The sequence below is a fragment of the Zalophus californianus genome, chromosome 17 (genome assembly GCF_009762305.2).
Source record: "Zalophus californianus isolate mZalCal1 chromosome 17, mZalCal1.pri.v2, whole genome shotgun sequence".
NCBI classification, from domain to species: domain Eukaryota; kingdom Metazoa; phylum Chordata; class Mammalia; order Carnivora; family Otariidae; genus Zalophus; species Zalophus californianus.
In genome coordinates, this window is record NC_045611.1 from 59,396,094 (window position 1) to 59,422,402 (window position 26,309).

A 26,309-nucleotide genomic window follows, 5' to 3' on the forward strand; every position below is an offset into this window, starting at 1 on the left:
GGGGGGGGGGTTGAGGCACAGTCTGAGCCAGTCCTAATTATCTACAAATGTGGTGTGGTGGGTGGTGTGTTTTGGGGGAGATAATAGGTCTGTTTTTTTACTTTTTAGTATTTCTTGCTTGTCCCGAATAAAGTGTGTGTTAAAATATACTATTTTTAGTAGCAATGTTAGACAGTTTGTTTGTATCCATAGGGGCAAGACAATCTAAACAATGACTCTACATGGGGGAACATGGGGGAAAAGGGGTCCTTCGAGGTTCTCATTTTATATTAACACGTTTGAAGTTTTATTTGTGGTCAGCAGCATATAGATAATACCATAATACCGTTTTAGGGTAGGGTGAGCAAAAATCATGGCATATCATAGAGTGCAATTTTTAGCCTTTAGCAATAAAAGCAAGTATTTCCCTCCCATGAAGTGCAAAAAATAACTTTTATACATAGATTTATTACCATCTGTGGTTCGGTTATACTTAGGTGCAGTTTTTACAGCCTGTTCATTAATCTCAATAAAGCTTTATTAAAAAAATCAAATAGAGGTCTTGGGTCCCCCCACTTTTTTTGCACCAAGGGTCCATCACCCTGCATCACTGAGACAACATAATTTTGATCTGGGTGACAGCATCATGTCGCCATTTTCTGGACTGTGAAACTTTACGTTGGAGTGTTTATAAACTGAACCCACAGGCACAGTCACTGCAAGTGGATGCAAGTTCCTGTAGGTGTACTAATTCCTACAGTCCTATTTCTGTACAAGTCACCTGGCCCCCCACCATGTCATGTTATATATAAGCCCACATGAAGGCACATGATTCCTTTGCAGTACTTGGGAACAACTTTTCTGCCCCCTAGTGCCCCACAGTATGTGGAGAGACAGAGAAAATACACTGTTTCTCGGGGCACTCTTAGGAGGCTTGGGAAGGTAAATAGTACTTTGAAACCCCCCCCTAAGCTTCATCAAAATGGGGTCAGAACCCTCATGAGGAAGAAGGGCTGTGTAACCTCCCCCATCATTCATAATGGTCAAGAGAGAGAAGGCTTTGGGGACTCTACCCCTGTGTGATGCCCTGTGTGATGTTTAATTAATATCCTAAGAGCTGGTTCCCTCCTAGTGAGTCTAGCTGACGAATGTGTTAGACCTTATAGAGGAAGGCTTTCCCATTGCATTCATGAGGTCATCTGGTGTGCAGTTTTCGGTGTTGAATGATGTGGGAGCTTTGGCTGAAGGATTTCCCACACTCCCCACACTCGTAAGGCTTTTCTCCTGTGTGGACTCTGCGGTGCTGGATGAGGTTGGACTTCTGGCTAAAGGATTTGTCACACTCATTGCACTTATAAGGTCTGGCTCCAGTGTGAATTCTCTGGTGTTGATTGAGAGTGGACCTGTGGCTAAAAGATTTCCCACATTCACCGCATTCGTAAGGCCTTTCTCCCGTGTGAATGCGCAGGTGCTGAACAAGTTTGCATTTGTAGCTGAAGGATTTTGCACATTCATTGCATTTGTAAGGCCTGGCTCCGCTGTGAATTTTCTGGTGTTGAATGAGGTTGGAGCTTTGGCTGAAGGAATTCCCACACTCCCCACACTTGTAAGGCTTTTCTCTCGTGTGAACTCTCTGATGTTTAATGAGAGTAGAGCTGTAGCTGAAGGCTTTCCCGCATTCGCCACATGCATAAGGCCTCACTCTAGTGTGAATCTGCAGGTGCTGGACAAGTCTGAATTTGAAGCTGAAGGCTTTTCCACATTCGCTGCATTTATAAGGCCTTGCGCCAGTGTGAATTCTGTGGTGTTGAATGAGGTTGTAGCTTTGGCTAAAGGATTTCCCACATTCATTACACTCATAAGTCCTTGGTCCTGGGTAAGCTCTCGGGCAATTAGTAAGGGTGGAGCTTTGGTTAAAAGGTTTGTCACAGTCATCCCAGTCCTGATAACTTTCTCTGGTGTGAATGTGCTGATGCTGGAAAAGTTTATATTCATAGCTGAATGCTTTGCCATAGTCGCTGCACTTGTGAGGACTTTCTCTACCTTGAAAGGACTCCTCAAGTTCCAAGCTGCTGTGTGGGTTGGCTCCTTTGAGAGTGGCCTGATGTTGGAGAAGACTCAATATGGCCAGGAAGTCCTTCCCAATTTCCCCACAGGGGAAAGGCTTCCCTGACACATGCAGTTTGTAGCTTGTCAGAAGCTCCATGTCCCATCTGAATGGCTTCTCTTCATTGTGTTTCTGGTGCTGGTGAAGATCTGCACTGAACCACAGTCGTTTCCCACATGCCTCGCAGGTGTAGGATTTCTGCCCAGGATGTGATCCTTGGTCCTCAGCCACATACAAAATGTCTCTCCCAAGCAAGACACATTTCTCACAGGGCTGAGCTTTCCAAACAGATGAATCTGGACTTGGAGTCTTTCCCAGTGCCATCTTCTCCTCATTCTCCATTCCGTACCAACAACCTGAAAGCACAGAAATGCTGGTGTGAAATATGTTATCTTTGGTGGAAGGTGTCACAAATGTCTATTGTGCACAGTTGAATAAGGCCACTGGACTGGTTTTCAAAAAGGGGTGTGTTGGGGTCAGGTGGGTAAAAAGGGGCTGGAGTCCCGGAAATCTTAAAGTCACAAGACTTAGGGAGGCCTCACGAGATGACTGGGGGGTGGGTGTGTGCAGCAGAGGGAGAAGCAGCGTCTCGAATTCACTCCTCTGCCCCTGGCCTGCAGGAGGGCTGGGAGTGCTGTGTGGAAGTTTAGGTCCAGGAACAGATGGTTGCAAGTGATGCTAGTCAAAGACTAAGGAGGTGTAAACTAACAGGAACAGGTGGAAGCAGTGCAAGGGGTGGGAAAAGGGAGAAAGAGGTGTGGTCACTTCCATCAACACTCTCACGGGCTGTCCTGGGAGAAGGGCCCTGGACTCCTCTAAACCCCAGTTGAATGAACTGGGACTCAGGTGAGGCAATGACAAGACAGGTAGAGGGTGAGTGATGCTCCAGAGCAATTCTATGCATGACAAAACCCAGAAAATACTCTAAGTAGACCCCACAGGAACAGGCCCTCGGCCTCCATGCAACTGCTGGCCTCAGGTAAGAAGAAACATGAGCTTAGAAGGTGGGAGGAAACCTGGGCAGGTGCCATGGGTGTGGACAAGAGTGGCTGATGCTAATCCATCGGGCTTGGGGGGGGGGGGGAGTTTGCAAAGTTGCACCTTGACAAGAGGGCAGTTGTTGAGCCCACTCCTAGTGATGGCAGTATCTGTGATGCAAATGTGAGAAAAAGAGCAGAGTCTAGCCGGGGGCGGGGGGGTCTTACCCAGTGAGATCACAAGTGCAAAGTTCTCCAGCATCACATCATGGTACAGGCATCTCTGAGTCTCATCAAGGAGACCCCACTCTTCCCAGGAAAAGTATACAACCACGTCTTCAAAGGTCACACTACCCTGCCATGATTGGGGAGAGATGAAACCACAAACAGCCCTCCTCCATTAGGGCACCCACTCACCCTCCTCCCGGGCCACCCAGCCCCAGTGCCAGCAATCACTACGTCCCAGCCTCTAAACAAGAGGCATGGGGGGGCAGACAGAATCTTAGGTTCATGGCCAGGCGGCAAGGCCTCAACAGCCTCCCCAGTGCACCCACCAGGCACAACCGAAGATAGTCCCTAATACCAAGGGGCTGGGAGACATCAGCTCACACACCTCTTTTTATAGCTTTACGGTATCATGAGTGCTGGGCAAGTCAGAGCCCACTGCGTTAGGGCAGCCTCAAGGACACTAGAGCCTCCATGAAAAACCCCACTAAAATTTAAAATCCAGTATCCCTATATCCAGAGATGGGGAATTACTATTTAAACAGAACACCAGGCCGAGTACACTTATGTCTCCTCTGTCCCTTACCTGGTTTGCGAGACCACTTGCTGCCAGGAGCAGGTCTAGACTCAGTACCCATCCTCTTCTGCTGGGCCTCTTAATAATCTTCTCACCATCATCTGAATTTCCCTTCCTACATGTGACACAAAGTTCCACCTAGGCGTCTAAGGCTGAACCCCACGTCAAACCTGTAGACTTTTGTATCCAGCTGCCTGCATGTGGAGTACTTCCTGAAGCATGTCAGGCTCTCTTGGTCCCCCTTGTCTCCTCCTGTTGTCTACCTTAACTACACTGAACTTAAACCCACCCAACACTTCCTCTTACTTCCAGGGCCACGATTTACATCTCCGTAGCTACAAAGCGCTGGTAAACACAAGATCCACGCCATCAGAAGGAAAGAACACGGGCATTTCCTTGATTACTCACAGTGCAGCCATGCTGGTACCCATGCCCCATGACCACCTCATTTTGCTGACTTCTGCTAGACCTGCAAACATACTTCCATCCATATAAACCACCTCTAGCCATATAACTTCTAGTTTGATGTCATTCCAGTCCTGGACACCCTCCCCCTTACATGTAGGCTCCAAAAGTGCTTCATCAGTAGAGGTGGGGCTCAATGAGCTCCTATCTCCACTGTTCCCGATTGTCCCTCAGCCTGTGAGTCCAGACATTTCCCTGCTTACTGTGGAGACCAGGTTTTCCCTCAGCCTCAGAGCCAGGACACCGGGGCCTGGGCCGCAGGGATGCAAGCAGGCGTCCCGAGTTAGGACCTTGAGGGTCTTAGGCATTTACCTGAGCTGGGTCCCTGGGTGCGGCCGCCATCGGACTCTGTGGGAAGAGCAGGGCCGGGAGCAGTGCAATGCCGCGGGGATGCCTCCTCTCGTGACTCCCCAGTCGTCACCTCGTCCTGACCCTGTGCTCTGGAACCTCCAAACAGGAAACCGACCCCAGAGCTGCCAAAACAACTGCCAGAAGGACCCCGGAAGTCCTGCCCCGACGTGATGGCACACACGGAAACGCCCGTCTCTTGGACCTTCATTGGTCCACGCTGGTGTCACTCGGTGCACGGTCCTCTGGGCAATGCCGTTCTTAGTGCTCCATAGGCCTCTGTGAAAGGTGCCACATATCAGAAACTCCTGGGCCACTGGGAAGTGTTGTGAGGGGGCTGTGCCCTGATTCCTGGGGAGTTGCCTGCAACTGATCACTTTTTAATGCTTAGCACACTCCCAAAGGTTTACAAATCCAAATGGATGTACCATTCCATAGAGTTACTCATAACAGTGTCTGACCTCGGGGGGGGGAAACTGGGAAGGATGTGACCTCATCTCCTACTGTTTTGTTTTTCTCAAGGTGCACTGCCCATTCCGTGCTTTTGTCCAACATCAGAAAGCCATTGATTCTGGTATTTGGAGGAGTATGAGGGGGACTACACTAGCCTTGAAGCCACGAAAGTGATTCAAAGCTTTCAAAACCAAATTCTCAAGGCAGAGCGGTCTCCAGACTGTGCAAATGGTAGTAAAGTTCCAAACCAAATTCCATGTCCTATTAGAGATTTACTGGAACCAGCTGTGCCTCCGTGGTTTACAGAGCTTTATGCAGAATGCACCATAAAAGGGACTCCCTTGCAAGGACTGAGAATACACAAGTACTCACTTCTGTAGAGGTAGTTCTATCTGTCTAGGAGGTTTGAACAGATGAAGATATAGATCCATTAAGGACAGTTTGAGCTACATACTCCTGAACTGAGGTGCCACAGAGCACATACCTAGTCTTATTTTGTCACAGTGATTTGGTAATCTGCATGTAAAATTGCACCTGGGAAGAAGCCCCCACAAGTGTGTGCATGAACAAGTGCATGAAGAATTTTTTTGGCTCTTAAATTAGAAAACACTCTAAAGCTCATAACTAACTCTCTTGTGGAACAATTTAGCAGGTTATTTCCAGGTAATGAAGCCCTAGTCAAAGGGCCATCTAGGATTGATAAAGGCTGTGGTATCTGACTGCTCCACCTTCAGGTTTCCTTGTTTGCCTCAGACATGACCATAGTGAAATTATGCCTATTAATAACATTAGAACACAAGTGAAAGGAAGTGCCTTGTACACCTTTCACTTTAAATCAAGTGTAGCCCAGTTGTGAATGAAAAAAACACAAAAAGCCTCTGAAGGGAATAAATAAAAAGTTAAAAGTGCTACTCCAGTGAACACACAAATGATAAGAAAGCAAAACAGCCTTACTGCTGATAAGAGAGAAAGTGGTAGTGGTCTGCCGAGAAGATCGAAGTGGCCCCCAAGTTCCCTTAAGCCAAAACCTAATCCAGAGCAAGGCCCTTAACTGTCTCCAATTCTAGGAAGGCTGAGGTGAGGAACCTGGCAGAAGACAAGCTGAAAGTCAGCAGAGAGGCTGGTTCCTGTGCTGGTCTGGAATATTAGCTAAGACCAGTCGTGAAGGTGGTTACACAAAACCACAAATTTTCAAGGTAGGCAAGGTAGGCAAGGTAGGCAAAACAGCCTTCTACTGGAAGATGTCATCTTGCACTTTCAGAGCTAGAGATGTCAAGCCTGGCTTCAGAGGAGAGGCCCACTGTGTTGTTAGGGGTGCTCATTTATCATCCTGGACATCCTAGGATCCTTTAAAATTGAGCTAAAGCCACTCTGCCTGAGGTATAAATGGAACAACAAAGCCCAGATGACAACACATCTGTTTACATATACTATGGTTTACTGAATACTGAGACCCGAAGGCTCACTGTGACAATGTACATGGTCACCCAAGAGCTCTGATGGAGAGGCTAACACAACATCCATTCTGTAGCCCACGAATGAAGGAATAATTTTTGACTTTCAAGTCTTTGTAAGGCCAGAGAAGGGATTTAGGACTTCCATGGAAGAAATAACAATAGATGTGGGGTGGAAACTGCAAGAGAATTAGAAGTAAAGATGATGTGACTGAATAGCTATAAGGCACAATCTCGTGCTAAAACTTGAATGGATGAGGGGGCGCCTTGGTGGCTCAAGTCATGATTCCAGGGTCCTATGATTAGGAAGCCTGCTTCTCCCTCCCCCACTCCCCCTGCCTGTGTTCTGTCTCTTGCTGTGTCTCTGTCAAAAAATATAATCTTTAAAAGAAAAAAAAAAAAAAACACTTGGGAATCTCTTCCTGGTGAAGATGCTGAAATGACCACTGACGAAGGTTTTGTGAAAGGAAGAGTCAACTGCTAGTAAACTTCACTGTCTTATTTTAAGAAATTGCCACAGCCACCCTGAGCCCCAAACAAAAAGATTACGACTCGCCAAAAGCTCAGATGAGGGTTAGTGTGCAAGAAAGGATCTTAATTAAGGTCTGAATATTGGTTGGTTGTTTTTTTTTGACCTAATGTTTTCTGTACACTTAAAAGACTACAGTGTAAAAACCTAACATTATTATTATGTACGTACTGGGAAAACCAATAAACTTCATTTGATTTGCTTTATTGCAGTAGTCTAGAACCAAATCTATGCCTGTAGTATTTGCCGGTGATGGGTCTAAAATGTTAGCGGCAGCACAGGCCTTGGAGCATCCATTATCTGACAAAAGCAAACACTTTTTAGAAAGGAGGAGTGTTGACCCTCCCTCAGAAGACAAAGTTGGAACTGAGATCAAACTACACAAACAAACCTCTTGTGTAAAGGGAAAGAGGTCCCTACCCAAGAAACGTGCTCTTTTCTCTATCATTCATAGCATTAAAAATGCTATTTAGACAATGAAGACATTTATTATTCATCACACTCCACAGGCATTGTCCCTTCACATAAAATAAATACATTGGGTATTAGTTTAAAATTCAAATCAGGGGGCGCCTGGGTGGCTCGGTTAAGTGACTGCCTTCGGCTCAGGTAATGATCCCGGAGTCCCAGGATGGAGTCCCACATCAGGCTCCCTGCTCAGCAGGGAGTCTGCTGCTCCCTCTGACCCTACCCCCCTCTTGAGCTCTATCTCTCTCACTCTCAAATAAATTAAAAAAATAAAATAAAATAAAATTCAAATTGGCATTGGATTTCTACTGTCAAACTCCGAAAACCTGAAAAAGCCAAAATCATGATCTAATTCTCTCTGAATAATTGCTTACACAATGGCTCCTTTTGTATCCTACAACTGTTACTCAACACTGAATTCAAAATTCCCAGCAGATTAACTGGCACAGTTTATGAGACCAGAAATATTTTTTAAAGTGTTACTAAAGGGCGCCTGGGTGGCTCAGTCGTTAAGCGTCTGCCTTCGGCTCAGGTCATGATCTCAGGGTCCTGGGATCGAGTCCCACATCGGGCTCCTTGCTCCGCAGGAAGCCTGCTTCTCCCTCTCCCACTCCCCCTGCTTGTGTTCCTGCTCTCACTGTCTCTCTGTCAAATAAATAAATAAAATCTTTAAAAAAAATAAATAAATAAAGTGTTACTAAATACTACATGATTGCATATTCTGGAAGGAACTTAGAGCCCAAAGACTATATGGAAAAAGTTTTCCTTGCCCCCTTGCCCCCAAAGCAGAACGGAGGAACACGTTTGTCACTGCTAATGAAGTACAAAGGGCGGAAATGTTGAGAAACGTGAAGACACAAGGGAAGGGAGCTGGTGGTGAGCCGAGAGTTCGGCTTCACAGAGTCATACATACTCACCAGGATCAGGATGGTGCATACGGCCCTCTCTCACTTCACAAGAAGAGAGTTACTGCAGAGAAGGTACTGGACTCCCCTGCTTGTGTCTGTAAAGAACAAAGACAAGGTGGAGTCAAGCCCAGACCATGAGGCTCTCAAGCACATTATATCAATACCCCCGATGCTGTAAATTTTTGATGCCTCCTAAGCTTCTCAATCTGTCTGCAACAGCCCAGGGAAAATGTATATACATTTCCCCCAATACTTAATGTTTCTGCTTCTCAACAAAACTGATATGAACTCGGAAGGGTGAGGCATCTCCAAGGATCCCAACTCTAGTCTGTGTAAGAAAGACAATATTCCGTTTTAAGTTAGTTGAAACTACCTTATCAATTTAGACAGCATGCTAAAGGCTAACTTTAATGACGAAGTAGACTAGGTCATTATCATTATAGAAAATTTCTTTGTTCACATAAAGCAAATTGTTTCAATTTAATAATTTATATTATGTACCAATTCAACAATAAGTATTTTTATTTGTAATATATAATAAATTATATAATGCATATATTAAATATAAATGAATAAATTGTATTATAAATGGAAAATCGGTCTCTGTGGTTAATATACTGGATTTTTTAAAACTCAGAAGAATGGAATCTAATTAAGAGGGGAGGGAGAGAAAAGTGTAGTAGTAAACAAGATGAAATAAAATTCCTAAAAATAAAAAAATCATGAAGCTTATATTCACAAATCAATGTTCACGTATCTTTACTCATTATATAGCACAATAGTAGGAACAAACAAGTTTAGTAGGAAAAAATTTCATAAACCTACAGAGATGGAGAATGGATTAGTGCTTTTCAGAGGACGGGGGGGGGGAGTGCTAAGTTGGTATGAGGAAGCTTTTGCAGTCACAAAACCAGTTTTATATCTTGATTGCATTGGTGGTAATCGGAATCTCTATGTACGGGGAAGGTTTTGTAACAGTACCTACACATGTGCAAGTTAAAAATGGTGAAAACTGAGTAAGATCTATAGCTATCTAAGATGTCATCATTTTGGGAGGCTGAGTGAAGGGAACATGGGACTTCTATATTATTTATGCTGTGAATGTATACATATTTTAAAAAGCTATAATATAAAAAAAAATAGAACTGTGTATCAAAGCCCAGGCCTTAATGAAAGAGAGAGAAGTTATTTTTTATTTTTAAATTTATTCATTTGAGTGAGTGCACAAGTGGGGGGGAGGGGCAGAGTGAGAGGAAGAAGCATTGACTTCCCCACGGAGCAGTCAGGACCCGGAGATCATGACCTAAACTGAAGGCAGACACTTAACCATCTCTACCACCCAGATACCCCAAGAGAAGTTAATTTTAAATTCAAGAACATAACTCCTATTAATCACCAATAGAACTATTCCATCACTATGGCACCTGAAACTAATGTAACATTGTACTAATACACCACTGTGTGTTAACTGTACTTCAGTTTTGTTTTTATTTTATTTTATTTTTTTAAAGATTTTATTTATTTATTTGAGAGAGAGAGAATGAGAGATAGAAAGCACGAGAGGGAAGAGGGTCAGAGGGAGAAGCAGACTCCCCGCCGAGCAGGGAGCCCGATGCGGGACTTGATCCCGGGACTCCAGGATCATGACCTGAGCCGAAGGCAGTCGCTTAACCAACTGAGCCACCCAGGCGCCCTCAGTTTTGTTTTTAAAGAATGCACGCATGAAGTAGGACATTTAGATTTTTGGCCTGCCTCAGCAAGTGGAAAGATGGAGTTGGCATCGACTGAAATTGGGAAGGCTGGGGCCAGGGAAGGACTGGAAGGAAGCACAGGAGAAATTTTTGAACATGCAGGGGGTCTGTGATAGAGATACAGGTTTGGGAGGTTTTAAAATTAGGAATAAAAAAATGTCAATTGTGGTAAAAGCTTCCCAGAGGAACTTTAAACAAAATCTTAGAAGTCAGCATTAGATTTAGGAGTTGGCTAATAAACCAAACTTGAATGAGCAGAGAGCTACAAAGGAGTATCTCCTATGTTTCTCTCAATTGTGAGAGAAACAAAAATGTTCCTCAAAAATCAAAAATTTATCTTAACAGGGAGAGAATGGTAGAATAGGAAATATACTGGATCACTTAAGGGAAAAGTATTTTTTAAAATTTTATTTATTCAATTGAGAGGGAGAAGCAGACTTCTCGCCGAGCAGGGAGCCCGATGTGGGGCTCGATCCCAGGACCCCGGCATCAGGACCTGAGCCAAAGGCAGACGCTTAACAACTGAGCCACCCAGTCGCCCCAAGGAAAAAAGTATTTTTAAAAGGATAATAGCGTTTATAGTGTTACTCTAAAAAGAGACTGAAAAAAGAAAGCACAGTAACAGAGAAGTTACCATCATGAGATCTGATAAAGAACCAGTCCCCAGAGAAGTTAAGACATGGGGGGCATGGTCCTTAGCTGGCATTAGTAACTGACCCTAAATCAGAGGGGAGGAATCAGTTCTATTTATACAAGTAGGTCCATAATAAGACTTAAACCGACTGGGACCCCTGGGTGGCTCCGTCGGTTGAGCGTCTGCCTCTGGCTCAGATGATGATCCCAGGGTCCTGGGATCAAGTCCTGCACTGGGCTCCCCGCTCAGCAGGAAGACTGCTTCTCTCTCTGCCTGCTGTTCCCCTGCTTGTGTGCACTCTCTCTCTGACTAAAATAAAATAAAATAAGGTAAATGAATTGGATTTATGTAAGGAAGCAGAAAATGTTTTCAAATGATGACTTCTTTGTTCTTTGTGTTATGGGAGCAGAACATCAAGAGACAGAAGGGAGTAATACTAGGAAACTTAATGAATTGACAATTAGATTTCTTGAACCTGCCAGAAGTTTAGTGGATATACTGAGTCAAGGACTGCAATCAAGAGATGGAAAGAGGCTGCTAGAGCAGGGGATGTTTGTGCACAGGAGTTCGGGGGGAGTTTTAAGTGGTGGATCGTAATGACTGGGCTCCTTACCTCAGAGTACTGAAATATTTACAACTATTAGGACAGTTTAGGGGAATGGGGAATAGGTCCAACTAAATGAAGTCAAGGTTGAAGGTGGTGGCAGTAGTAAGACTAACAAGGAAATCACTATGTGGAGTCCTTCTAGTAAAGGGAACAGTGAAATCTTACAATAGGAATAATGTAGCCCTGGATTTTCTATCTCTAAAGAGCAGGGAATGTGTCTGAGACCCTAGCTGGTGGCTGCTCTCTTTAAGCCAGGATTGTGCAGTGGGGGTGACCGAGTCTGCTCCCCTGACAGCTGTGGCTTGGTGGCTGTGCTATATGGAGAGTGTGGGTTAGAAATATAAGTAGGAATGATGATGCCTGTGGAAGCTGCAAACAGATGACAACATGCCACGGAGAGGACACCGTGTCCCTAAAAAAACCTGAAGTGTGGTTTGTGCACAAAGAAAAAAGGAAAGATTTCCAAAAGCCTTTAGCATTGTGGATGTCAGATCAGAGATTATACATTTGGGAAAGTTACTTCTGTTTCACAAATGTATTCTCCTTAAAACCAAACAGGACGGGTGCCTGGGTGGCTCAGTTGCTGAGCGTCTGCCTTCGGCTCAGGCCATGATCCCAGGATCCTGGGATGGAGCCCCGCATCGGGCTCCCTGCTCAGCGGGAAGCCTGCTTCTCCCTCTCCCACTCCCCCTGCTTCTCCCTCTCCCACTCCCCCTGCTTGTGTTCCCTCTCTCGCTGTGTCTCTCTCTGTCCAATAAATAAAATCTTAAAAAAAAAAAACAAACCAATAGGACTACTTTGACATTGCCTGAGCACACTTCAGATCTCTCTGCCTGAGTTGCTTTGGGACCCAGGGGTTTAAGTCTTATTATGGACCTACTTGTATCAAATAGCCACATGACAGGCTTGCTGCCAAGTCCTTTCATGACAGCCCTATTTAAAACAACAATAGCTGAAAAATGCACTCTTCTATAGTTCTACATGTTTTGACAGCATAATCAGAAATTCATAAATTTACAGAATAGCCCCATCTCTCCACAAGTCCTCCTACCCCTTTGTAGAAGATTGTTCTCCCTACCGCAGCCTTATGAAACTTACAATGTGATGTCTGTCCCTCAGGTTTTAGGCACATACTTTTCCAGACAGGTATCCCTACAAAATGTTGATGTGATTCCTCATGGATGTTCACATGTGCTATGTAGCAAGTGTGTCTGCTAGTGCAACCATTTGTATGTATGCATGTGTGCATAGTTCTGTGTGTATGTATGTGTTTGTGTATTTGTGGGTACGTAGGGAAGGGAAAGGGACAGGGAAGGGTATGGGTGAGTACTCCTAAAGCTGATCCAACTGTATATCCTAAAAGATTCGGTTATTCTGACTCAAAGTAGTGCATTTGCATAAATGCACCAAGGCCCCAGAATGTCTCCCAAGTCATTCACAAGTTTCTCCTAATAGCCTGAAGCTAAGTGGACACTTACCAGTATACCAGTATTGTGTGTGACTTCAGATCTTATCCTATTTTATCCTACCAGCAGTCAGCTAGGCGATAAATGCCCATTTCTTTTTATCCTTCTTTATTATAGAGAATAACCAGGATTGCAAAACATGCTCATAGTGCTTTCTAGTATACCCAGAGTTCCCTGACAGAGCATAGGAAACCCAGTTTAATATGAGTTTCAGATGAATAACGAAGAATTTTAGAAGGTATATTGCATGGGACATACAGTAAAAAATTGTTTATCTGAAATTCACATTTAAGTAAGCGTCCTGTATTTTTATTTTCTAAATCTGGCAACCCTAAGTATTCTGGTAATGCACTATTTCAACTGGGTATGATTTTAACATGTTAAACTGGCCTTTTTAGTTTCTTATTATTGCTTAAACAATACAAACTTATTATATTACAGTTCTGAAAGTCGGACGTCCAAAATGGGTCTCGCTGGTGTCAGCACAGCTAACTTCCTTTCTGGAGGCTCTAGGAAAGAATTCATTCTTTTGCCTCCTTGAGAGGCCACCCACAGACCTGGACTCATGGCCCCTTTCCATCTCAAAGCCAGCAATGGCCAGCTGAGTTGTCCTCACCCTGCGTCACTCAGACACTTTCCATTTTCTGCCTCTCATTGCCCCATCCAAGAACCCGTATGATTACACTGGGCAGGCTCAGGTAATCCAGCATCATCTCTTCACTTCTAGGTCAGTTGATGAGCGCGCTTTACCTACTACTACCTTAACTCTCCTTTTCTGTGTAACCTGACCATTAACAAGGACATGTAAGTGCGACATTATTCTACTCATCCCACTGGCTTAGAAACTACTGTAACTCCCAAAATCCAGCACAAACTTTCCCTCTCATTAGCAATAACATTGGGTCATAATGAGTTTAGAAATATCTGGTGCTGGGTCCTCCTTAGGCCCTCCTAAATACGACAGTGACTCCAACAACTCCATCTTTTTAGGGGGTTTCTGCTTTATCCTTAACTGCATATTGATACCATTGGGCAGAGGAAAAGAAAAAAGAAACAAATTGTTTCCCCTCTTCTTCAGGATTCTGTGCTCCCCCTTATTGCTTCAACCATCCTCCTCAGATACTTTCTTTACCTTGCTGGAAGTAAATGTATTTTTTATTTATCTGTATCTCTGCGGTTGTATTAAGCTATGAATACATTTAAAGTGTACACTGTGGCGAGTTTTAACACAGATACATACCACTGAAACCATCACCACAATCAAGAGAGGAAACATATTCGTGGCCATCCAAAATTTTCTCATAATCCTTTCCACTACACATCCCTCACTCATTCAACCACCATTCTCAGGAAACCACTGATCTGCTTCTGTGATAATGGATTACTCTGCATTTTCAAGAATCTTAAATAAATGGAACAATGCTGTGTGTTCATTTTGTCTAAATTCTACCACTCAGCATAATTGTTTAGAGACTCATCCATGTTGGTGCATATATCCATATTACATTCCTATTAAGTAGTGGATATGTGCCCCCCTAATTCGTATGTTGAACCCCTAACCTCAGTGTAATGGAATTAGAAGGTTAGGGCATGGGGAGGTAATTATGTTAGATAAGGCCATCTGGTTGGGACTCTCATGATGAGATTACTACCTTTATAAGAAATACCAGAGGGGAAGATGGCAGAGTAGGAACAGGAGGGCTCAGCAGCCACAGACGAACCAAGGCAACAACTACATATATCTGACAACGGCCTTAAAACTAGAACACTTACTCCACAGCTGAAGACAAAGAGCCGAATCGAGTAGGGCAGGAGGGGTGAGAGATGTGGTGCAGAACCAAAGGCCCAGCCCAGCAAGCCCCAAGTGGGAGGGACATCACAGGCATACAGGTGAGAGATCAATCCCCACACTGGGCACTCCTGGCCTGGGGACCTGCACAGGAAGATGAGCCCCATTAAGTCTGACTTTGAAAATGAGCAGAGCTTAACTCTGAGAGTCTGAAAATCAGCAGGGCTTAACTATGGTAATGCGAGAGCCAGAGGCTATAGGAAACGGAGATTCTGTTCTTAAAGGGCCAGCATACTATCACTCAGTCTGAAACCTAGCACAAAAGGCCGCAGTTTGAAAAGCACCTAGGTCACAGGTGAAGATTTACTAATTCTGGAGCATGTGCCAGAGGAGCAAGGATGTGGAGAAACCTTCTCAAGGCAAAGAAGTGCTGGTAGAGACCACTCTCCTTCAGCCTAGCTGGCTGGATGCTTGTGGGAGCCAGTTCTGCCCCCCCCCACCCTAGCATTCCCTTACAAACCCACCCCACCTAAGCTACCCATCCCCTCCAAAGCAGCTCCCGTCTTGCCACAGTGCATGGGCAGCCCCAGCTGGGACAGGCACCTCTTCAAAGGGACTCCTGCCCCAGGGAGGAGGACACGGCCCCACCCAGCAGCATCCCAGCAGCAGCCGGGTCTCTCAGCCAGCCACGTCCACTAGTGTGCTTGCAGTAGTCATGGCCAGTGATTGCAGACAGATGGGCTAAGCGCCAGCCCCACCCACCAGCATGCCCACAGCAGTCCCTGACCAGTTACAAAGGAGCTCAGAAAGCACACATGGGACACACCCTACAGCGACTGGGTCTGGTGACTGGGGGGACCGCACTACTGAGACCCACAGGATGCCTTCTACATAAAAGGTCACCACTTTCAAGACCAGGTCCTGTAGCTGACCTAATACATACAAACAAACAAGCAGTCAGAAAAAACTTGGAGAGAGGAATATGCTTCAAACGAAACAAGACAACACCTCAGAAAAAAAGAACGAAATGAAACAATCTACCTGAGAAAGAGTTCAAAGTAATGGTCCTAAAGACAGAAAAGTGGATGAGTTCAGTGAGAACTTCAATAAAGAGATACAAAATATAGAGGCGCCTGGGGGGCTCAGTTAAGCGTCTGCCTTTGGCTCAGGTCATGATCCCAGGGTCCTGGGATCAAGTCCTACATCAGGCTCCTTGCTCAGAGGGGCGCCTGCTTCTCCCTCTGCCTGCTGATTCCCCTGCTTGTACACACTCACTCTCTCTGACAAACAAATAAATAAGATCTTTTTAAAAAGGGGAAAAAAAGAGATACAGAATATAAAAAAGAACCAGAAATGAAGAGTATAATAACTAAAATGAAAACTACACTAGAGGGAATAACTAAAATGAAAACTACACTAGAGGGAACCAACAGATCAGAGGATGCAGCAGAACGGATCAGTGATCTGGAATATACGGCAGTGGAAAGCACCCAAGTCTAACAACAAAGAGAAAAAAGTACTTTTTTAAATTGGAATAAATTAAGGAACCTCTGAGACAACATTTGCGTTACAGGAGTCTCAGAAGGAGAAGAGAGAAAGAATGGTGCTGAAAATTTTCTTAACCTGGGAAAATGAAACTAACATCCAATCCCAGGAAGCACAGAGAGCCCCAAACAAGATGAACCCAAGCAGGTCCACACAAAGACACGTAATAATTAAACAGAAAAAACCTAAGTCAAGAGATGATCTTAAAGGCAGGAAAAGAAAACCTAATAGTTACACACAAGGGAGACTCCATAAGGCTATTGGCAGAATTTTTTCAGCAGAAATATTTCTGGCCGGAAGGGAGGGTCATGATATATCCAAAGTACTGAAAGGAAAAAACCCTACAACCAGGAACACTTTGCCCAGCAAATGTAAAAGGACTTCAAATGTAAAAGAACTAAGTGCTCCAATCAAAAGACACAGGGTGACTGAATGGATTAAAAAACAAAAGGCCCATCTATATGCTGCCTACAAGAGACTCACTTCAGACCTAATGACACATACACACTGAAAGTGAAGGAATGGAAAGACATATTCCATGCAAATGGAAGTGAAACACAAGCTGGGGTAGGAATACTTATAATAAACAAAGTTTAAAACACGGATTGTGGGGGCGCCTAGGTGGCTCAGTTGGTTAAGCAACTGCCTTCGGCTCAGGTCATGATCCTGGAGTCCTGGGATCGAGTCCTGCATCGGGCTCCCTGCTCGGCAGGGAGTCTGCTTCTCCCTCTGACCCTCCCCCCTCTCATGTGCTCTCTCTCTCTCATTCTCTCTGTCTCAAATAAATAAATAAAATCTTAAAAAAAAAAAGCGTCCAACACTTGATTTTTGCTTAGGTCACGATCTCAAGGTCATGAGATTGAGCCCCACATTGGGCTCTGTGCTGGGCGTGAAGCCTGCCAAGATTCTCTCTCTCTCTCTCTCTCTCTCTCCCGCTTCCTCCTCCACTCCCCCCCCCACCCACCCCCAAACAACCCACAACTCCCAACAGAGTCCAGGACCCAGTGGTTTCACAGGTGAATCCTACCAAACATTTAAAGAAGTGTTACCACCTATCCTTCTCAAACTACTACAAAAAAAATAGAAAAGGAATGCTTCCAAATTCATTCCTCAAAGTTAGCCATTAACCTGATACCAAAAGCAGATGAAGACATTACAAAAAAAGAAAATTACAGACCAATATCCCTAATGAACACAGATGCAAAAGCCTTCTACAAATTATTAATTTAAACTAAATTCAACATACATTAAAAAGATCATACATTAACACCCGTTCATAATAAAAACTCTCAACAAAGTGGGTTCAGAGGGAAAATACCTCAACATAATAAAGGCCATATAGGAAAAAATGACAGCTAACATCATAGTCAATGGTGAAAAGCTTCAGCTTTTCCTCTAAGATCAAGAACAAGACAAGGATGCCCGCTCTAACCAGCTTAATTCAACAAAGTCCTGCAAGTCCTAACCACAGCATTCAGACAAGAAAAAGAACTAAAAGGCATTCAAGTTGGAATAAAAAAAGTAAAACTGTTGCTATTTATAGATGGCTTGGTACTATATATAGAAAACCCTAAAGACTCCTCCGACTAATAAATGAATTCAGTAAAGTTGCAGGATACAAAATTAATATACAGAAATCTGTTGTTTCCCCTCCCTCTGCCCCTCCAGCTCATCCTCATGCTCTCTATCTAAAATAGAAAAAAAAAGGAGGGGGGGCGCCTGGGTGGCACTGGGTCATGATCTCAGGGTTGTGAGATAGAGCCCCGCATCAAGCTCCATGCTCCTCCCTCTGCCTTTCCAACTCATGATCTCTCTTTAAAATAGATGAATACATCTTTAAAAAAGAGAGAGATCTGTCGTGTTCCTATACACTAATAACAACCCAGCAGAAAGAGAAAATAGGTTAAAAAAATCATATAAATGAATGAATGAATGAATGAATGATTGGGAAAACAATTCCATTTATGACTGCATCAAGAGGAATAAAGTACCTAGTAATAAATTTAGGCAAGGAGGTGAAAGACTCATATTCTAAAAACTGTAAGGCACTGATGAAAGAATCTGGGGACAATACAAATAAATGGAAAGATATACCATATACCATGTTCAGGGAATGGAAGAATTAATATTGTTACAATGTCCATACTACCCAAAGCAATCTACAGATTCAATGCAACCCCTATCAAAATATCAAGAGTATTTTTCACAGAAGTAGAACAAAGAATCCTAAAACTTGTATGGAACCACAAAAGACCACAAATAGCCAAAGCAAGCTTGAGAAAGAACAACAACACTGGAAGTATCGCAACCAGATTTCGAATTATACTACAAAGCCATGGTAACCCAAACAGTATGGTACTGGCATAAAAATACACACATAACTCAATGGAACAGAATAGAGCCCAGAAATAAACCCATGCTTAAATGGTCAATTAATCTATGACAAAGGAAGCAAGAATATACAATGAGGAAAAACAGTCTCTTCAATAAATGGTGTTGGGAAAACTGGACAACTACATACAAAAGAATGAAACTGGGCCACTTTCTTACACCATACACAAAAATAAGCTCAAAATGGATTAAAGACGTAGATGTAAGTCCTGAAACCATATAACTAAAAGAAGACATATGCAGTAATTTCTTTGACATCAGCCTTAGCAACATTTTTTCTAGATATATCTCCTCAGAAAAGGGAAATAACAAAAATGAACAATTGGGACTACATCAAACTAAAAAACTTGCACACAGCAAACCAAACATCAACAAAACAAAGAGGCAACCTACTGAATTAGAAAAGATATTTGCTAATGATATAGCCAATAAGGGGTTAACATCCAAAATATATAAGAACTCACACACCTCAAAACCAAAAACTCCCAAACAATCTAATTAAAAATTGGTAGAAGACCTGAATGCACATTTTTCCAAAGAAACATACAGATGGCCAACAGATATGAAGATGCTCAATGTCACTAATCTTCAGGGAAATGCAAATCAAATCCACAATGATTTATCACCTCACACCAGTCAAAATGGCTAGTATCAGAAAGACAACTCCTGTGCACTGTGTGTGTTTGGGGGTGGCAGGGGGGATGTAAAGTGGTGCAACCACCCTGGAAAACCACATGGAGGATCCTCAGAAAACTAAAAACAAATATATATGATTCAGTAATTCCAATTCTGGGTATCTGCCTGAAGAAAATGAAGACACTAATTCAAAAAGACATACGCATCCCTGTTTACCACAGCATTATTTGCAATAGATAAAACATTGCCCCAACCTAAGTGTCCACTGATAGATAAATGAATAAAGGTGTGTGTGTGTATGCATGCAAGGGAATATTACTCAGCCATTTAAAAAAAAATAACTCAGGGGGCGCTTGGCTGGTTCAGTTGGTAGAGCATGTGACTCAATCTCCAGGTCGTGGGTTCAAGTCCACATTGTGCATGAAGATTATTTAAAAAAACAAAAAACAAAAAAAAGACAAGAGAAGACATCTTGCCATTCGCGACAATTTGGATGGACCTAAGGGGTATTATGCAAAGTGAAGTAAGTCAGAGAAAGACAAATACCATATGATTTCGGTTATGTGTGTAATCTAAAAAACAATCAAACAACAGCAATAACAGAAGCAGACTTATAAATACCGAGAACTGGTGGTTGCCAAAGGGGAGGAGTCTGGGGAGATGGGCAAAATAGGTGAGAGAGATTAAGGGGTACAAAATTCCAGCTCTAAAACAAGTCACAAGGATGAGAAGTAAAGCACAGAGAATCCCTGATAATACTGTAATAGCTTTGTTTAGTGATAGATGGTAAAGTATACTTATGATGAGCATTTTGTAATGTGTGTGTGTATAAAGATTTTATTTATTTGAGAGACAGAGAGAGAAAGCAATCACGAGCAGGGGGAGGGGCAGAGGGAGCCAAGCAGACTCCCTGCTGAGCAGGGAGCCTGATGGGGGCTCGATCCCAAGACCTTGAGATCATGACCTGAGGTGAAGGCCGACTCAACCGACTGAGCCACCCAGGCACCCCTTTTGTAATGTATGTAATAGTCAAATCATTATGTTGTACACCTGAAACTAATATTAATGTCAACTATACTTCAATTAAAAAAGGGGGGGACATCAGAGAACTTGCACTTCCTGTCTTTCCATCATGTGAAGACACAAAAAAGCCATCTGTAAACCAAGAAGAGTCCTCACCAGGAACCAAAGCAGTAAGCTCCTTGATCTCGACTTCCTTCCCAGCTTCCCGAACTGTGAACAATAAATTTCTGTTCTGCAAGCCACTGAGTCTATGGTATTTTGTTACAGCTAAGACAATTCTTATTTATTCCTGAGTGGTAGTCCATTATATGGAGGTACTATAATTTGTTTATTCATTCAACTGTTTTTGATGGACTTCGGGTTTTTCCCCTTTACCATTAAAAATAAAACTGCTTTAAACATTTTTTCGCAGGTCTTTGCATTAACATATGCTTTTATTTCCGTTGGATAAATACCTAGGAATGGGATGGCTGGGTTGTATAAAAGTTGTATGTTTAATTTTAAAGACACTGCCAAATTGCCTTCCAAAGTGCTTGTACAATTTCCGTTCCTACCATCAGTGGATGAGAGTTCCAAATGCTCTACATGCTGAACAACACCTGGTATGGTCAGAGTTTTTAATTTTAATGATTTTAAAAGTGCACAGTGGTTAAGTCATTACGGGTTTAAGTTTTCATTTTCCTGATGACTCTTTCCAGCATCTTTTTATGTAATTTTTTGCCATAAGTTCCTTTGGAACTATCCACATTTTTGGCTTTTTTTTAATTGTTTGTAACTATTGAGTTATAAATGTGCTTTATATATTTTAGCTCCTTGTCCTCTGTTGGATATGTTTGGCAAATAAAGTCCCTCTCTTCTCCTTCTGGGCCTGCCATAATGCATATATTGGTCAGCCTGCTGGTATCTCATAAGTCCCTTAAGAGTGACTCCTCTGACAATTTCAAATGACCTGTCTTCAAGTTTACAGATTCTTTATTCTACCTGATCAAGTCTGTTACTGAACCCCTCTAGTAAATTTTCCAGTTAACTGTATTGTTCAGCTCTAGAATTTCTGGTTGGTTCTCTTTTACAGTTTCTATATGTTGATAATCTCACATTGTCCATAAATTGTTTTCTGATACCGTTGTCTGTGTTCTCTTAAGTCACTGAGCATCTTTAGCACAGTTGTTTTAAAATTTTGTCAAGTAATTCAGAGGCCTACATTTTTTTTTAAAGATTTTTATTTATTTATCGAGAGAGAGAGAATGGTAGAGAGAGAGCATGAGAGGGAAGAAGGTCAGAGGGAGAGGCAGACTCCCTGCTGAGCAGGGCCCGATGCGGGACTCGATCCTGGGACCCCAGGATCATGACCTGAGCCGAAGGCAGTTGCTTAACCAACTGAGTCACCCAGGCACCCGAGGCCTACATTTTTAGAGGGCCAGTTTCCAGACAATTTATTTTGTTCTTTTGATTGGGCCACGTTTCCTTATTCCTTTGTATGCTCTGCAATCTTTTGTCAAAATTTGGGCATCTGAAAAAACAGCCAACACTTCCAGTCATTAAGAACTGGGCCTGTGCAGGGGAAGACCTTCACTAATCTCCCTAGCTTAGAGGTTCTGGCATCACTCAAATCTCTTCTGAGAATGCATATTCCCTATGCTGTGTGTGTGTTAACTACAGCATATAGGATTGCCTTTAAATATCTTAGTTTCCCAGAGAGGCTCTTCCTTGCTTCTTTTTAGAAGCCACAGCCACTTCCTGCCCTGCAGGAAGGCATAGGCATCTCCCTTGGTCTCCCCATGTTACCTACTGCATGGTATCCAGAGAGGTTCTTGTAAATCCAATCAAGACCCAATTGATCCTCCTCTGATGATCCTCACTGTCAGAGGCAGCTCTGAAGCCTGCTATGTAGTCCTCCCTGCTTCCTGCGTAAGTCTGTTTCTTGCTGGGGCACCTGGGTGGCTCAGTCGTTAAGCGTCTGCCTTAGGCTCAAGTCATGATCCCAGGGTCCTGGGATAGAGCCCCACATCGGGCTCCCTGCTCATCGGAAAGCCTGCTTCTCCCTCTCCCACTCCCCCTGCTTGTGTTCCCTCTCTCGCTGTGTCTGTGTCAAATAAATTAAAAAAAAAAAAAAAGTCTGTTTCTTGCTCCAACCTTCACAGCCCAGAATGACCTGCAGATTTCAGATACCCATGGCCTCATTCCATTTCTGTGCTGCACTTGCTGTGCATTCTGCAGTCAGAACTTTCCTCTTTTGACTTAACCCTCATTCAAAGCCCAGCCCCACTAGCCACCCAGCTGAGTCCTAGTGGTTCTCACAGATTTGCCCCAACCTTATCCTCCATACTGAATGAAATAAATATCCCAGGACCCACCAAGGTTGCCACAAAATCCATGAAGTCCTTTGAATGGAGTAAATACTAGCTTCAAGGACTGAGTATTAATGTGCCAACTCCTATGCCTCTGTACCCATCTCATGTCCACTCTTCTACTGGTACCCTTCATTAGTTCTGAGTCTACCCTGTCCTTGACATTTTCTCCCTTTGTGACATTTACTTCTCTAACTTAATTAAGTATGTGAAACTCAATGCCATCAACCAGATATCCAAGCAAGAGGCCCAGTTCTCAGCCACCACCTTTCCTTTCCTAGTCTGGAACGGTTTTACCATCATTACCTAGAGAATATAACTCACCTACACGGACATATACAGTAGCCACAATATGTTGGATGTCTCCATCCTGAACTCCTCCCCAGAATTCCAGATATGCGTGTCCAGCTGCCCACTTGATGCCTTCACCCAGTGGCATCAATCTTAAAAGAGCCAACAGAAAGTTCCTGATCTTAAAAGAGCCAACAGAAAGTTCCGATATCCCCAGTTAAAATTACTCTGTGGTGAACTTCCCCTTATCAGTTGGAATTTTCATCCTTCCTGTTGCTTAGATCAAAACCTTAGGGTCATCTCTGAATCCTGTGCTTCACTTTCTCGCTGTTCTAGAAAAAATGTTTATGTCCCCCCAAAATTCGTATTTTGACACTCCACCCCCCACAAACTGATGGTATTAGGAGCTGGGGCCTTTGGGTGGAAATGAGGAAGGAGGCCCTTACTAGACACAGAACGTGACCATGCAGGCATCCTGATCTCGGACTTCTCGCTTCCAGAACCGTGAGAAATAAATTTCTGTGATTTATAAATCACCGAGTTTGTGGTATTTTCTAATATAGCTTAGTGATACAAGCAGACCAATCATGTGACTTCCCCTGCACATTAGGAAATCTAGCTGACTCTTAATAAAAATAGATCCAGAATCCAGCCACTTCTAAGCCACCACTCTGTCCCATGAACCCTCAACTGGCCCACTACAGTGGACTCCACCCTACTTTACCTTCCTCTTCCCTTATCCTCACAATCTGTTCTCCACAGTGCAGCCAGGTGAAGCCTGTGGAGAGCTGGCTAAGATCATCTCCCTCCTCTAATCCAAAGTTCCCACCACCTCCAGGACAGAAAACCAACTTCTCGGGCAGCCATTCCAGTCCTGAATCCCTTCTTACTGCTCCCACCTGAAGGAAAGGGAATCTATGGTTTCCTTAATGCTCCCAGCTTACCTCTCCAAACATTTTTACATCCCTGTATTGAGATAACCTTCTCACACCTGTTTACATCAGGGGCCAAAAATGGAAATACCTCCGTATAATTCCTCCTATGGACCCAGGGCGAAGGCTAGGGGTTTCTCCAGGGTCCCTAGACCCAAGGTCTGGAAGACTGGCATGCAGAGTCCCGGGACACTACAATGGAGAAAATGAGTGGCGGTAGGAGCCAGTGAGGGACTAAGACACCCTACACATACCTGTGTGGGTTCCGTAAGCGTCTGTCGCCATGCTTTGTTTTGTGGTTTTGTAGCCACGTTTTAAGGGGCAGGTCACAGATGAACACGCTGTAGGGTTTCAGTGGGCTGAGACTCCTCTGTGTACCTCTGCCTGGCCGGTGAGCCAGGCGAACTGATCACTGGAGGTCTACCTTTCATGCCTCAGTGTTTCGTCTTACCAGCCCTGTGTCCTCGAAGATTCCACGTCCTAATGCCTCAATGTCTCCATCACCCTCCATTAGCCTGTTTTTCCAACCACCACCTTTGGAAAGCTTTTAAAACCCTAACGTCATTCGTGTCGCTCCTCTGTTTAAAATTATCCACAGCTTCCAGAGTCCTGAGAAGGCAGAGGCCAGAGCCTCGGCCTGCTCGTCCAGCCGCGACTCCGCCTCCAACGCCGCTCCCCGCAGGCACAACAGCCCCAGCTTCCCCGAACACTCCCAGCTCAGGGGCACCTCCGCGCCTTCGCACAGGCCGCTTCCTCCGCCTGTAACACTCCCCACACCGAGTCACGTCGGTGAAACTGCCCAGGGAGGCGGAGAGGTCGTGTATCCAGGGCCATTGTCAGAAATGGGACCCCACCTCCCAGTGCCTCGTTCTCCTAGGCAGGAAGAGCCGGGATGTGAGCGCGTGAGCAGCCGCCCCTCACCCGGAGCTTTAGGATCTGGGCGGCGGGGAGGGGCGCAAAACGCAGTATTTACCTGAGCCGGGTCCCTCAGCGTGGCTGCCGCCATCCGGGCCTGTGGGCGGAGCGGGGCCGGAAGCGGGCAGGCGGTTCTTACACCCGCCCCGCTGCGGGGCACCGCGGGCGGCGTCGCCTAGCTTCAGGCCCGCCTCTGTAGGGCCGGGTCAACGGCTCCTCTGAGTCCTTCTCCCGCAAGTCTCCTCGCGCACACCCTGCGCTCCGGAACTTCTGCCCGGATGAACACAGGGGAGAAGCCAAAATGACCGCCCGGAGGAGGACGCCGGAAGTCCCGCCCCGCGTTCTGTGTCACACACGGAAGGCCCCTGTTCTGAACCGTTATTGGTTCAGCGCGGCGGCCGTTAGGCGCGGAGCCTACAGGTTAATGTAGTTCGCGTGGATTCCGATGGCGCGGCTGAGGGCGCTCGGCGGCCGACCCGCAGTTTTAGACCCGCAAGCTGCGCCGGGAGATGGTGTCCACGAGTCCGAGAGATTAAAAGGGTCTTTGTCCCTTCTTAACGAAGAGAACTCAAGTTTTGGGGGTAGTGTTGGGTGTTGCCTGTAGCCATTCACCCAACTGTGTGGGGACGTGTTATTTCGGACTCCGTGAAGTTCAGCTTTGCTCCCAGAGGCTAAGGCTACAGATCCAAATACACTTACCATCCGTAGCCATGCAGGCTCCAAATGTGTCCACTGGTAGCAGAAGCTAACACGTCGCGTTGCATCTCAAATCCATACTCTATGAAGTGTTAGAGTTGGTTTTATCAGTCGCTCTATGTTTCATCAGGGACGAGAGAATGAACAGATTGGGGCATGCCAGGAAATCTTGTAGGGGGTTGTTGGACTACTCTGAGGCAGGAATACAAAGGTGAACTCTGTAATGACCACAGAAAGCATCTCCCTGGACTGTACGGTAAATTACTGTGTTCAACTCAGCAACACGTTTATCTATTTACTATCTCTTTTCGGATCGCCTGATAGTCACTTCCTTTTGGAAACCTGACATCAATCTCAACAACATAACTGTGAGAGACGCGCTACTTTGACACTGGACAGTGGCTTCGGTGTTTACAGGTGTTAGCATGTATGAAAAGGGTGCTCTGGTTTCCAAAATGCAGAGGGTAACTTAAATCTGTGATCTCATCTCATTACTGGATAGTGGTTATCATTTCCCCTGTGATTACAGGGAGTATTCTGCATGAGGAATTGGCATTATCTGAGAAAAAAAACAGCTGTAAAATGCAAATTACACAGCTATTAGAGATTGTGTCAGAGATGTCTTAGTGGAAATGCCAGTGGATGGTAAAAATGTGAAGATCTTAAGAGAAATTGTATCAGTGATGTCTGAGAAAAGATAGTTAAGCTGAGCATGTGACTAAAACAATCATTCTGAAGACTTTGTCTCCCAAATTTGATTCTTATTCATTCTTGAAATTAAGTGATACCAGCATT

The 26,309-nt window shown here is 44.4% G+C and overlaps 1 protein-coding gene across 4 annotated transcripts; it reads right to left on the reverse strand.

The window, feature by feature from the left end:
- Positions 1 to 256: 256 nt before the first annotated feature.
- Positions 257 to 25,535, reverse strand: LOC113936734 (zinc finger protein OZF-like). 4 transcript variants are annotated; one of them, XM_035725115.1, is made up of 6 exons: positions 25,518 to 25,535; positions 24,877 to 25,088; positions 8,500 to 8,585; positions 4,643 to 4,957; positions 3,292 to 3,418; positions 257 to 2,442 (listed from the first exon to the last, which is right to left on the reverse strand). In XM_035725115.1, the coding sequence occupies exons 4-6, from the start codon at positions 4,670 to 4,672 to the stop codon at positions 1,175 to 1,177; spliced, it is 1,425 nt and encodes a 474-aa protein (XP_035581008.1). In that variant the 5' UTR covers positions 4,673 to 4,957; positions 8,500 to 8,585; positions 24,877 to 25,088; positions 25,518 to 25,535; the 3' UTR covers positions 257 to 1,174. The 4 variants fall into 4 exon arrangements, with proteins under 4 accessions (XP_035581008.1, XP_035581010.1, XP_027476117.1 ...); XM_035725117.1 differs by lacking the exon at positions 25,518 to 25,535 and adding an exon at positions 3,875 to 3,980 and having other exon boundaries at positions 24,877 to 25,124; XM_027620316.2 differs by lacking the exon at positions 25,518 to 25,535 and having other exon boundaries at positions 24,877 to 25,124.
- Positions 25,536 to 26,309: the final 774 nt, after the last annotated feature.